Source organism: Lynx canadensis, chromosome A2 (assembly GCF_007474595.2).
Source record: "Lynx canadensis isolate LIC74 chromosome A2, mLynCan4.pri.v2, whole genome shotgun sequence".
NCBI classification, from domain to species: domain Eukaryota; kingdom Metazoa; phylum Chordata; class Mammalia; order Carnivora; family Felidae; genus Lynx; species Lynx canadensis.
In genome coordinates this window covers 17,795,627-17,809,870 of record NC_044304.2, presented here as the reverse complement: position 1 = coordinate 17,809,870, position 14,244 = coordinate 17,795,627, and the positions used below count along the sequence as shown (strand labels likewise).

Sequence of the window (14,244 nt, the reverse complement as noted above, 5' to 3'; positions counted from 1 at the left end):
TGGCCTGGGTTGGATAGTGTTCCCCATTATGAAGCCAGAGCTGGGGCTAGGAGGAGGAAAGACAGATTGGTGAAGCCTAAATCCTGAGCCCACCCCTGTACCAGGCTTATTAATCACAGCAGGCGAGAGAGAAACTCCCAGAGAAAAAGGACTAACAAAAAAACTATATGGCCTTTTGAAATGCCTTTGTTTTTTAGGACTCCTGCTGTTAATAATTCCTTCAATTAGAAATTAGTTTGATTCTCTAAACACTTATTACAATATACAAGTAGGACCAGATATAAACACTATAATGAAGGAATGTGTAAATGACAGTGAGAATGTAGGAAAGGAAGTATTCTGTAATGTTTTGTAGGGGAAATGCCATTTGGGCTGGGCTTAAAAGAATAAGTGCAGCTTCAGCAGTTGAGGTCAGGGAAAGGTCTTTCAGGGCAAGAGAACAATATGAACAAGGCCTGTGGGTGTGAGCTGTGTTCCAGGACAGGTGTCCTGGTATGGTAAGAATGTAGCACTGAGTTGCAGGAATGGGACCTGTTGACTAGTCACATTTGCTTCTGAACCTGAGATGCTTTAATTTACTCCCAAAGGGCCTTCATGTCATCCTGAAAGCCCCAGGCCTTCAGGAGGTATGTCAGCAGGTTTTTAGAAGGTATGTCAAGAGGTATGAGAAGCTACAGTGTTTTCTGGAGTGTCTGTGCTCTTGAAGATGAGAGTGCTAGATGGTGCCGAATGGGCACAAATTAAGATGACCTCAGCTTATTATAGACCCCTTTTGACAGTGTCCCTAGACAGGGGTTTCCAGGTGAGGTCCCAAGAACAGCAGCATCAGTGTCATCTGGGAACTTGATAGGAATCATTAGAAATGAAGTTCTTGGGCCCCACCCCAGACCTACTGAATTAGAAACTGTGCTTTATGTTGTTCTGTTTGTTTTGGCAGCTTTGTTACAGTGTATTTTATATACAATAAAATCACCAAATTTAAGTGTACAATTCTAGAGTTTTGTAGCCATCCCTGCAATCATAGTACAGGGCATTTCCATCACCCCAAGAGGTTTCCTCACTTATATTTGTAGTCAATCCCCTGCTCCACCCCCTTATTCCTGGAAGCTAATGATTTGCTTTTCAACACTACAGAAGTTCCTTTTCTAGAATTTCGTATAAATGCAATCATAATGTGGTCTTTTGTGTCTGATTTCTTAGCACAATGTTTTTGAGATTTTTTTCATGTTGTATGTGTCAGCAGATAGTTTATTTTTATTGCTAAGTAGTATTCCACTGTACGGATGTACCATAATTTATCTTTCCATTCACCAGTTGAGGGAATTGGAGGTCTTTCCAGTTTGGGGCAATCATGAATAGAGCTGCAGTGGACACTTTTATACAAGTCTTTGTGTGGATATATGTTTTTATGGAATTGGTAAGCCATATGGTAAAAGCATATTTAACAACCTGCCAAACCATTTTTAAAATGCCTCTACCACTTTGCATCCTCCCAGCACTGTACCAGAATTCCAGTTGCTATGCATCCTCATCAACATTTAGTATCAACAGTCTTTTTACTTTTAGCCATTCTAGTGGGTATGAAGTGGTGTCTCATTTTGGTTTTAATTTGCATTTGCCGCATCTTTTCCTGTGACTGCTTGCCATCCTTATGTTTTCTTTGGTGAAGTTTTTGTAAATCTTTTGCCCTGTTTACAATTAGGTGATTTGGCTTCTTATTATTAAGTCGTAAGAGTTCTTTATGTGTTCTAAGTACAAATCGTTTATCAGACAGATGATTGGCAAATATTTCTTCCAAGCTGTGGCAGTGCCTTGTCTCTTAATTTTCTTAATGGCAGTTTTTAAAAAGCAAAAGTTTTTAATTTTGAAGAGTCTAGTTTGTAGTTTTTTTTTTTTTCTCTTGCAATTCATTCTTCTTGTGTCCTGTTTTAAAAGAATCTTTGCAAGGTCAATAAAATTTTCTCATAATGTTTACCTTTAGGCCACCATTCAATAAATATCATGTGAGACAGATGTAATTTAAAATTTTTTTAGCAGCCAAGTTTTTTTCAAAAGGTGAACTTAATTTTAATAATATGACATATTTAACTTAATATCTTTAAATAATACCATTTCAGCGTCTAAGTGATATAAAAATTTAATGATGAAATATTTTATATTCTTTTTCTTCTCAGTCTTCAAAATTCAATGTATGTTTTGTACTTACAGCACACCTAAATCTATAGAAGCCGTATTTCAAGTGTTCCATAGCCACATGCTACTATGTTGAGCAGAGTGGTTATAGATATCTCCTAGTTTTAACTCCTACATTTAGATCTGTGATCCATTTTGAGTTAATTTTTATACTGTTGTAAGGTTTTTACAAGGTTTTGCATGTGGATGTCCAATTGTTCCAGTACCATTTGTTGGAAAGATTATCCTATCGTGTTGCCTTGACACTTGTACTGAAAACTATTTGGCCGTATATTTTTGGGTCTATTTCTGGTCTCTGTTCCATTGATCTACATGTCTGTCTCTGTGCCAATACTGCACTGTCTTGATTATAAAAACTTTTTATACTAAGTCTTAAAATCAGATAGTTTAAGCCCTCCAAAATTTTTGTTCTTTTTCATAATTATTTTGGCTCCTCAATGCTCTTTGCATTTCTGTATATATTTTAGAACCAGCTTAATACTTTCTACCAGTGAGATTTTTCAGGGGGGATTATGTTGAAACTATAGATCAATTTGGGGAGAAATTGACATTGTAACAATAGTGAGTGTTTTGTGTCAGTCTCAGGCCATCAGTAGTGATGCTGTCAGCTAGGAATGCTTGGGGCACTCACCTCGTCCTGTACCACTTCTCAAAAGTCCCCACAGACATTTCTCCAGAGCCAGTGTTGTGTCTGGACTGGCCCTTGTGGTTCTTGTTATGACTGCAAGGCTTAGCAACAACCATGAAGGAACTTTGAAAAAACAAAGTTTATTACTCACAGATCCTGGAGGGTATATGGCACACCGAGGGACACACAGTGAGGTCACAGGGTGGGGGTGGGGGACCTGGAATTCTGTCTTTATTGGGGATGAGGGTGGGCTGCTCAGGGTTTGGCAGGTTCACTCTTTATTGGCAAATTTAAAACGTAAGAGCAGGAATTAGGGTTGTGGGAAGAGAAAAGTGGGGTCCCTCAAGTGGTCAGTTTTCTGCATTTCTCAGGGCTTTCTAAAAGAGAAACTTCGTGGGGCACCTGGATGGTTCAGTCAGTTAAGCGTCCAACTGTTTATTTCAGCACAGATCATGATCTCATGGTTTGTGAGTTCAAGCCCTGCATCAGGTTTTGTGCTGACAGCACAAAGCCTGCTTGGGATTCTCTCTGCCCCTCCCCAGCTCGCGCGCCCGCGTTCGCGCAGGCGCTCGCTCTCTCTCTCTCTCTCTCTCTCTCTCTCTCTCTCTCAAAATAAATAAATAAACATTTAAAATAAAAGAGAGACTTCATAGGTGGGGCAGCCTGGCTCTTTATTTAGTGTGGCTGGCAATATGTTTATTCAAGGTAGGTGTCTTTGAAATGGTTGCCTCAATAATCAAAAGCTTGGTGTCAGTCACTTACATTCTAATCAAAAAAGCTTACTGTCAGTGGTTCATGAACTTAGTATATCTCTATGTAGGTCATTTTTTTTTTTAATGTCTATTTTTGAAAGAGAGAGCAAGCACAAGGGAGCGGCAGAGAGAGAGGGAGACAGAGGATCCACTGTGAGCTCTGTGCTGACAGCAGAGAGCCCAATGTGGGGCTTGAATCCATGAACTATAAGATTATAACCTAGCTGAAGTCGGACGCTTAACCGACTGAGCCACCCAGGTGCCCCTAGGTTACCTTTTACTTTTTCTCTGTAGTATTTTATACTTTTTTTTTTTTTCAACGTTTATTTATTTTTGGGACAGAGAGAGACAGAGCATGAACGGGGCAGGGGCAGAGAGAGAGGGAGACACAGAATCGGAAGCAGGCTCCAGGCTCCGAGCCATCAGCCCAGAGCCCGACGCGGGGCTCGAACTCACGGACCGCGAGATCGTGACCTGGCTGAAGTCGGACGCTTAACCGACTGCGCCACCCAGGCGCCCCTATTTTATACTTTTCAAGTCGTACACATCTTTGTTAAATTTATACCTGGATATTTTACACTTTTTACGATATTGTAAGTGGTTTTCCTTTCTTCAGTTTCTAATTATTTATTGCTAGTATATAAAAATACACTTGAAGGGGTGCCTGGGTGGCTCAGTCGGTTAAGTGACCAACTCTTAACTTCAGCTCGGGTCATGATCTCATGGTTCGTGAGTTTGAGCCCCCATCAGGATTCGCGCTGTTAGTGCAGAGTCTGCTTGGGATTCTCTCCCTCTCTGCCCCTCCCCTGCTTTCTCTCTCTCTCTCTCAAAAATAAATAAATAAACTTAAAGAAATTAAAAAAAAAAACTTGGTGAAATGTTTGAAAAACATTTTCAAAGGTTTTTGAGAGAGAGGAAGGATATCACTATGAGAATTGTGTTCTCAGAGTATAGTTCTGGCATCAGTGAAAAATGAATTGGCTTCAGCTTCATTGAGTAATCAAGGAAATGCAAATTAAAAGCCACAATGAGAACTATTTTTTTTTTGAATTTTTTAATGTTTATTTATTTTTGAGAGAGAGACAGAGTGAGAGCAGGGGAGGGGCAGAGAGAGAGGGAGACACAGAATCTAAAGCAGGCTCTAGGCTCTGAGCTGTCAGCACAGAGCCCGATATGGGGCTCAAACTCACAAACAGTGAGCTCATGACCTGAGCCAAAGTTGGATGCTTAACCAACTGAGCCACCCAGGCTCCCCAGTGAGAACTATTTTCATACCTATTAGTTTGGCAAAAGGTAAGAATCTGATAATTCCAAGATGTAGCAGGAAGTTTTATTCACAGTGAATAGGAGAATAACTTAGCTGAACCCCTTTTGAGAGAAGTTTATCCTTATTCTATAAAGCTGAATTTATTCTATAATCCAGAAATTTACTTTTTAGATGTTTTCAGAGAAATACCCTCACACCTCAGAAGCTGCTCTGCCCTTCCTATTCACAGACCTCCACTATGTCTCTATGCTGACTTTTATCATAGTCATATATTTGCTTTGCTTTATAATTTTTACCACCTGTGTATAAACAATATGGCTAAGTCTTGCTGTCTTTTTCTTTAATTTCTAAATTGGAATTAGAATGTATGTATTCTTTTATTTGTACCTTCTTTTGCTCAACATTCACCCACATTGTTGTGTGCAGCTGTAGTTTGTTGGTTTTCATTGCTGTATAGTATTCCAGCATGTAAATAAACTATTTGCCTTCCCACTGCTGATGGAGATTAGGTGTGTTTCTAGTTTTTAGCTGTTATTAACAAGACTTCAGTGATTACATTGATTTGATTTTCAAATCTTAAAGCAGCCTTGTGTTGCTGAGATAAGATAAACTGACTTGGCCATTGTGTAGTATCCATTTCATATGTTGATGAATCCAATTTGTTAATATTTTGTTTAAGATTTTCATGGGGCGCCTGGGTGGCTCAGTCGGTTAAGCGTCCGACTTCAGCCAGGTCACGATCTCGCGGTCCGTGAGTTCGAGCCCCGCGTTGGGCTCTGGGCTGATGGCTCGGAGCCTGGAGCCTGCTTCCGATTCTGTGTCTCCCTCTCTCTCTGCCCCTGCCCCGTTCATGCTCTGTCTCAAAAATAAATAAAACGTTTGGGGCGCCTGGGTGGCGCAGTCGGTTAAGCGTCCGACTTCAGCCAGGTCACGATCTCGCGGTCCGGGAGTTCGAGCCCCGCGTCGGGCTCTGGGCTGATGGCTCAGAGCCTGGAGCCTGTTTCCGATTCTGTGTCTCCCTCTCTCTCTGCCCCTCCCCCGTTCATGCTCTGTCTGTCTCTGTCCCAAAAATAAATAAAACGTTGAAAAAAAAATTTAAAAAAATAAATAAATAAATAAATAAAACGTTAAAAAAAAAAAAAAGATTTTCTGGCTGTGTTCCCAAGTGAGGCTGATACGTAATTTTCCTTTCTTACAGCAGCCTCGTCAGATTTTGATATCAGGGTGTTAGAATCGTAATGGGATTCTATTCTCTTACTATTATCTGAGGAGTTTGTATAAGACTAGAATTCCTTGGATATCTTAAGGAACTTAGTGATGTTTCTTTTGTGGGAAGATTTTTTTTAAACTTATTTCAGAGAGAGAGAGAGAGAGAGAGAGAGAGGCAGAGAGAGAGGGAGAGTGATAATCCCAAGTGGGCTCCATACTGATGGTGTGGAGCCCAGTACAGGGCTTGAACTCACAGAACCATGAGATCGTGACCTGAGCCAAAACCAAGAGTCAGACGCTTAACCAACTGAGCCACCCAGGTGCCCTGTGGGAAGATTTTGAACACAAATTAAGTTGTTAATTGTTAAACTATTTAGGTTTTCTATTCTTCAGTGTGTTTTGGTAAGACCTATTTTGCTAGGGATTTATTCATTTTATCTAAAATTCAATGTTTTTGGCACAAAGTAGGTCAGAATGTTCCTGTAACACCTTTTAAGTATCTACAACATCTAGAATGATCCTATCTTAATTCCTGATATTGCCTTCTCTTTCTTTTTATTGTTCAGTCTTGCAAGGGGCTTACTAATTCTTTCAGTCTGTTTTAAGAACCACTTTTTTGCCTTTTATTAATCTGGTTGAATGTTTTCTATTTCATTACTTTCTGTCTTTATCTCATTTCCTTTCTTCGACTTCGTTTTGCTATTTTTTCCCCAGTTCTCTTGAATTGGTTGCTTAGCTTTTCACTTTCTAGCCTGTCTTCTTTTTCCAATATGGGCATTTTAGTATTTTTTAAGTTTATTTATTTATTTTGAGAGAGAGAGCACAAGAGGGGCAGAGAGAAAGGGAGAGAGAGAGAATCCCAGGCAGGCTCCAGGCGGCCAGCACAGAGCCCAATGCAGGTTCTCGAACCCACAAACCATAAGATCATGGCCTGAGCTGAAACCAAGAGAAGTTTCCCTACATCCCTGAAGATCAGTGATGGTCATCAGCATTTAGAGATTGCTGCCCTAAGCCCCCTTGGACAGTTGTGCTTGGATGCTGTGACTCTTCAGCACCAGCATGCCACCAGCTTCTTCCTACAGCCCAGCTTTCTTCACAGGTCATTATGTCTGAGGGTGGGTGCCTTGCTAATGCAGGTGTCCAGCAAGGGCCCAGATACTGTGGAAAGAACAGAAGCCACTGCTTATTGCAGGGGCTGGTGGGAGGCTAGTGTGCATCTCTGCCTGTCTCTAGGTGTTCTCTAGACCACATATGCTGTCAGGGAGGCCCCTGGCCAGCTGCCCACTTCAGAGTTTTCTTTTATTTCATCCTTTCAAGTTCATCAACACAAATTTTTATCTCTGGGTTTTTTTTTTTATGTTATGTTTATATACTTTGTAGTGTTTTCATAATTTGCTCATTTATCCTAATTGATGGAATGTTTTACCTGTTCTCTGGATGATATGGACAGAAGTTGGTTTGTACTTTATAAAAAGTATGTTTCATGTATTCAGCATTGAAGTACCATTTTGTTGGGGTGCCTGGGTGGCTCAGTCGGTTAAGCGTCTGACTTCACTCAGGTCATGATCTGGAGGTTCGTGGATTAGAGCCCTGTGTTGGGCTCTGTGCTGACAGCTCAGAGCCTGGAGCCTGCTTTGGATCCTGTGTCTCCCTCTCTCTCTGCCATTCCCCAGCTTGTGCTCACTCTCTCTCTCTCTCAAAAATAAACATTAAAAAAAAAAAGGAAGTACCATACCATGTCCTGAATTAGAGTTTCGGTCATTCTTAGGATGGGATATGAATCCTATATCATCATTTGTGAAAAAAAGACATTTATTTAATATAAAGCCCAGTGAATTTTAGCATATGGATGATAACATAGTCAGTGCCTGCCACATAGACATTCAGAAGCTGTTTATTGAAACACCTAATATGTTCACAAAAAATATAAAATAGGAGGGCACCTGGGTGGCTCAGTTGCTTGAGCGTCTGACTTCGTCTCAGGTCATGATCTCGCCATTTTCAAGTTCAAGTCCCACATTAGGCTCTCTGCTGACAGCTCAGAATCCAAAGGCTGTTTCGGATTCTGTGTCTTCCTCTCTTTCTCTGCCCCTCCCCCGTCGCACTCTGTGTGTGTGTCTCTCTCTCAAAAATAAATGAACGTTAAGAAAAAAATGTTTTAATAAAAAAATTATAAAAATGTAAAATAGCAGTACCTGGATGGCTCAGTCAGTTAAGTGTCTGACTTTGGCTCAAGTCATGATCTTGTAGTTCATGAGTTTGAGCCCCACATTGGCCTCTGTGCTGACAGTGAGGACCCTGCTTGGGATTATGTCTCTCTCCCTGTCTCTCTTGTGGTCCCCCTCTCTCTCAAAATAAATAAATAAACTTTTTAAAAAATGTAAAATATAGTCCGGCTTCTTTACCCCTAAATATACAATGGAATGTTCTTTCTGTGAGATGTATACTCAGATGCTATTAGCAGACTTAACAGTTTGAAAAGCAGGGACATTCTTCCATTGAGCTCCTGTTTTTTGCTACTGGGGTAGTCATCTCATTCTGCTCTGTCTCCCCTAAAAACTGAGAGGCATCCTGCAAAGTCTGAACAGCCAGCTTGCATGCACTATCTATCACTGGACCTGAGGGAGGCAGGAAATATCTCTCCTGGCCCATCTCTGTCTCAGCCTAACCAGGCTGTTTCATGAGGCTGGAAATGCAAACAGTACCCCTCAGATGCCTCAAAAATAGACCATTTTCAGTTGATCGTATCATTATTCATGGTTTCATTTTTAATTTTTTCTTCTTTTTTTTTAATTTTTTTTTAACGTTTATTTATTTTTGAGACAGAGAGAGACAGAGCATGAACAGGGGAGGGGCAAAGAGAGAGGGAGACACAGAATCTGAAACAGGCTCCAGGCTCTGAGCTGTCAGCACAGAGCCCGACGCGGGGCTTGAACTCACGGACCATGAGATCATGACCTGGACTGAAGTCGGACGCATAACCGACCAAGCCACCCAGGCGCCCCTTAATTTTTTCTTCTTAAATTGTTTGTGAACTATGATAATCCTTTCAGGTGATGTATTAGCAAATTAGTAAAATTAAAAGGCTCAGGGGCGCCTTGGTGGCTCAGTTGGTTAAGCATCCAACTTCGGCTCGGGTCATGTTCTCATGGTTCGTGGGTTCGAGCCCCGCTTTGGGCTCTGTACTGACAACTCAGAGCCTGGAGCCTGCTTCAGATTCTGTGTCTCCCTCTCTCTGCCCCTCCCCTGCTTGCTCTCCCTCCGTCTCTCAAAAATAATAAACATTAAAAAAAAAATTAAAAAAAGAGGATCAGAGATGGTCCTTCCTCTGGTCCAGAGAAAGAGAAGAGCTTTTACCTAGGCAAGCCTCATTGTTCCTCGTGGTCTGGATAATATTTCTTCCCATTTCCTCTCAACCTTGAATCCACCAGCTATTCCTCTACCTCCTATGACAGTTATTTATCTTCTGAGCTTCTGAGGAAACTCATCTGTAAAATGGGGTAGTAATAGTACCAATTGTATTGACTTCTTGGGCAATTGCATGAAGCAGTCAGTGCACATGTGGTACTCACCAGAGTGCCTGCTGGGAGTGAGCTCTGTTAGCAGAGCACAGCATTGTTAGCAGATTCTCTTTTATTTGAGCTCCCCTGTTCATCAGGCTCATTCTTCACACCCTGTAGACATGCCTGAGTCTTTCTTCAGGATACACTCACGTTCCTCCACTCACTGTTTTCGCTCCAGCTACCAGCTTCTCATCCCTTTCACAGCCAGGCATATTAGAAGTGTGGTCTCACAGTGTGGACCAGAGGAAGCCAGACATGATAGGCCATGTAGGATTCCATTTATATGAAGTTCAGGAACAGCCTTACTTTCCTTAACAGGAATTAAGAAAAACTGCAAGGAGAGAAGTCAGATACGGTCACCTAATAGTCGGAGCAATGGTAGTTTTGACTCGATAAGGACCCTTTTGGAGGCCAGAAAGGTTTTCTGTTTTGATCCAGGAGGTGGTCACACAGGTGCATAAATGTGTAAAAATTCATCAGGCTGAAGCCTTGAAAAATTAGCGCTGTAAATTATGGCTGTTACACATCTATCTAAACAAAAAGAGCTCAGGTACCACCCTTCACCACCTGTCACTTTTGTGGCTCATCCCTACCACTCACCACCCTCTTCTTGGTCACCAGAATGTTTCTGCACATTTGAATCTTTTCTTTTTAATTTTTTTTTAACCTTTATTTATTTTTGAGACAGAGAGAGACAGAGCATGAACGGGGGAGGGTCAGAGAGAGGGAGACACAGAATCTGAAACAGGCTCCAGGCTCTGAGCTGTCAGCACAGAGCCCGACGCGGGGCTTAAACTCACGGACCACGAGATCACGACCTGAGCTGAAGTCGGAAGCTTAACTGACTGAGCCACCCAGGCACCCCGCACACATTTGAATCTTTATCTTGACCTCCAACAGCACTGAACACTGATAATCCCATCTTCCTTTGTGAAACTCCCTTCTTGGACCTAGAAGCAACCTCCTGGTGACCCAACCTCTGGCTTCCCCTTAGTTTCCTTCATCAACTCTCAGGGAGCTATTTGGGTAACACTAGAACTTCATGTTGATTTAGCTCTGCTGGGTACAGGGTACCTACCCAACACGGCAGCACAGAAACCCACAGACAGCCCTTTTTAAAGCTGTGCTTTTTACTCACATAAAGCAATGATTATTATCTAATGAACTGGGACTAGATTAACTACTCAAGAATGACAGCCTCAGCTGTAAGATGTCCACTTGGAGATCTGTGCAGTGGCCAACGACACTTAAGTCTTAGGAAAATTAGAAGAAGTATAGACTCTACTGAAGACATAAGACCCACATGGAATGAGAACACAGGACTAGTATTGAATTATCCAGTGTAGATGGTTGTTGCCCCAAACGTTAAGAGGACGGGGTCAGATACTGAAGTTGGCCTGAAATCCTCTTCTCAGTGTCTGCTTGCCTCTCTCCCCTCATTCCAGCCTTTGCTCAGATCTCACCCTCAGATGAAACTCTGCTGTATACTGTAGCCATCTCCTTCCCTAGCACTCCAGATCCCACATTGCTCCCTCCCTGTAGTATTTAATTGCCTTCCAACACAACAGTATAATTTGCTGATTCATTATGTTGATTGTTTACAGTTTGTTTACCATATTAGACTGTAATTTCCACAAGGGTAGGGATATTTGTTTTGCCCACTGATATGTCTCACATGCCTAGAACAGTGCCTTGGCACATAGTAAGTACTTAATTACTTGTTGAATTACCTGAATGACTGGTTCAGCCAAGTGGTTTAAAATCCAAACAAGTGAAAGAAAAGCCTGAGGCTTATAAGGTTGACATCAACCCACATCACAGTACCTCCCTCCCCAAGGCAGGGCTTTCTTCAGATCCACACTGTCCTCTGGAGGGCTGCATTATCCTTGAGCCCCATGCCCAGAGGTAGCCAGGAGTCACCTTGATACTGTCTGTGGCAGCCTTGGCGACTGGTCCCAGTCACAGGTTTCAATAGCAGACTAACATGAGCAGCAAAGATAGTGATGCTGTGCGCAGTTGGCAGCCTGGGCATATTTGTGGAGAGAAATGTGAATATTCCATGTTAGGAAGTGAGAGATGTGTCAGTCATAGTTGGACTGAAGTCCCTGGTGACCAGGATCCTCTCATTTTGTTCTGAATTTGTTAGGCACTGATTAATTTGTAGAGTTGCAAATTAAATACAAATTGGAGTTTGAGCAATGAGAAAATTATCTATTTCTGTGTCCTGTGCCAATATATAGCTCTGATGACCTCCTCTCCCTTTCCAGGGTGAAAAGGCTGATAGCTTCTATATTATAGAGTCCGGCGAGGTGAGCATCCTGATCAGAAGCAAGGTGAGTCTGTGTGTGACGAGGCAAGTTATGCCAGGTGCGTGCACAGAAAGTAGCTGTTTGCTGTAAATGGGAAGTGTGTCTAGTATCTAGTGTCATTGTTATATGAGGCATGTGACTGGCAAAGACCCATGTTTAAGTCCCTCCAGTGATAGGGATTTAGTGTATTTCTCTTTGTTCCTATTGCCTTTGCATCTGTTACATAATTAATGATATGAGAAATAATGGCTACAGATCCATAAGAAAAAGATAAATACCCCTAGTAGAAAGTGGGGGGAATACATGATAAAGACATACATGTGGGTGTTGAATATGAAAAAATCTTCCTTTCTAGAGCACTGGAAGGGGAGGTCTGTAGGACCATTGTTATTATACCATTTCATGGATAGGAAGACCTAAAATGACCAATAGATAGGAGGAGTAATCCTTATCATAAATCCGTCATCACCAGATTTCTCTGTTCAAATTTTTTTTAAGAATATAGAATATTTAGGGGCACCTGGGTGTGGTTCAGTTGGTTAAATATCCAACTCTTGATTTTGGCTCAGGTCATGATCTCACAGTTTGTGAGATCAAGCCACGCGTCAGGCTCTCAGCACCAAGCCTGCTTGGGATTCTCTCTCTCGCTGCCCCTCCACAGCTTACACTCTTTCTCTCATAAAAAATAAACATTTTTTAAAAGAATATAGAATTTGTTAAAATAGTTAAATATAATACTGACCTAATATGAAGTCTCTTATAGAATATCTTTAGTAAAGGTTATATAGAGAAGGATAAATATGATTACTCCCTGTAAGGTGGCTTGATTCGTGATTAAAAATGGATCTGCTGGGGGCGCCTGGGTGGTTCAGTCGGTTAAGCATGGCTCAGGTCATGATCTCACGGTCCATGAGTTCGAGCCCCGCATCGGGCTCTGTGCTGACAGCTCAGAGCCTGGAGCCTGTTTCAGATTCTGTGTCTCCCTCTCTCTCTGACCCTCTCCTGTTCATGCTGTCTCTCTCTGTCTCAAAGGTAAATAAACGTTAAAAAAATTAAAAAAAAAAAAATGGATCTGCTGTTTCACATGAAACAATAGGTTGAAACATCTATGTTCTTTTACTTATTGTTTTTGGACTAGTGATACATGTTTGCATATTTCTCAAATACTCATTGACACCTCCTGATCACAGCCTAGTGGTGTTGGGTGTGTGGGACCAGCAGCACTGTGGCCCTGGGGGTTGGGAGAGCTTGTCAGGAATGCAATCTTAGACTCTGCCCCAGACCTACTGAATCAGAATCTGCATTGTAACAAAACCCTCAGGGGGCTGGTGTTCACATGACCATGTGGTAAATGCTACTCTGGAGAAGCGACTAGGTGGGCACAAACGTGTCTGCAGCCCCAGAGAATGCTACAGAAATTGGAAGTGGAGTGTTGGCTCCAATGGAGCAGATCAACTGCAGAGCAAACAGGTCAGGGCAGTAGTGTGCAAGGAGGGTTATTTGCCTATAACTTAAAGTAGCTCTTAAAGATTGAGACTAATTCTTATAAATAAACTCTAAATAATCTTTTTACTTAAACAAATTATTGCTTAGCTTGGCAAATGGATTTGTAAAAAAAAAAAAAAAAAAAAGCAAAACCAAACAAAAAACCTCTAGATATTAAATATAATATAGTACATTATTTTCAGTAATTTGATAAGCATAAATTACAACCTGCTCGATTTCTTAATACAAAGTTAAACCACTAAATTTCCAGGTTGAACATTATAAAAAATTGTTTTTAGTTACTCAGCTCCTCTAAAAAAATGTGTGGTGGTAGGGGGGGAAACCCCTAACTTAAACTGTTTTTTTTTTTTTATTTTTTAAATTTACGTCCAAGTCTTTAAACTATTTTTTTTTCATTTTTCTTAATCTTTATTCACTTTTGAGAGAGACAGAGCATGAGCGGGGGAGGGGCAGAGAGAGAGGGGGGCACAGAATCCGAAGCAGGCTCCAGGCTCTGAGCACTCAGCACAGAGCCCGAGGCGGGGCTCGAACCCACGAACCATGAGATTATGACCTGAGCCAAAGTCAGATGCTCACCTGACTGAGCCCTCACCCAGGCGCCCCTAAACTATTTTTAAGTTTGTTTTTGAGAAAGAGAGTGTGCATGTGTGCATGAGGGAGGAGCAGAGAGAGAGAGGAGAGAGAGAATCCCAGGCAGGCTTGTTAGTGCTGAGTCCAGTGCCAGGCTGTACATGAACCTCAACTTGGGGCGTGAACTCAGGAACCGAACCATGAGATCATGACCTGAGCTGAAATCAAGAGCTGGACACTTAACTGA

The 14,244-nt window shown here is 41.7% G+C and overlaps 1 protein-coding gene across 2 annotated transcripts in view; it reads left to right on the top strand.

Moving 5' to 3' along the window:
• The window catches only part of PRKAR2A (protein kinase cAMP-dependent type II regulatory subunit alpha), a 113,602-nt gene that overhangs the window by 93,949 nt on the left and 5,409 nt on the right, over positions 1-14,244 (top strand). For both annotated transcript variants that reach the window (XM_030306698.1, XM_030306699.1), the window contains exon 9: positions 11,880-11,945. In XM_030306698.1, the coding sequence (XP_030162558.1) occupies positions 11,880-11,945 (66 nt within the window). The remainder of the gene's footprint in view (positions 1-11,879; positions 11,946-14,244) is intronic.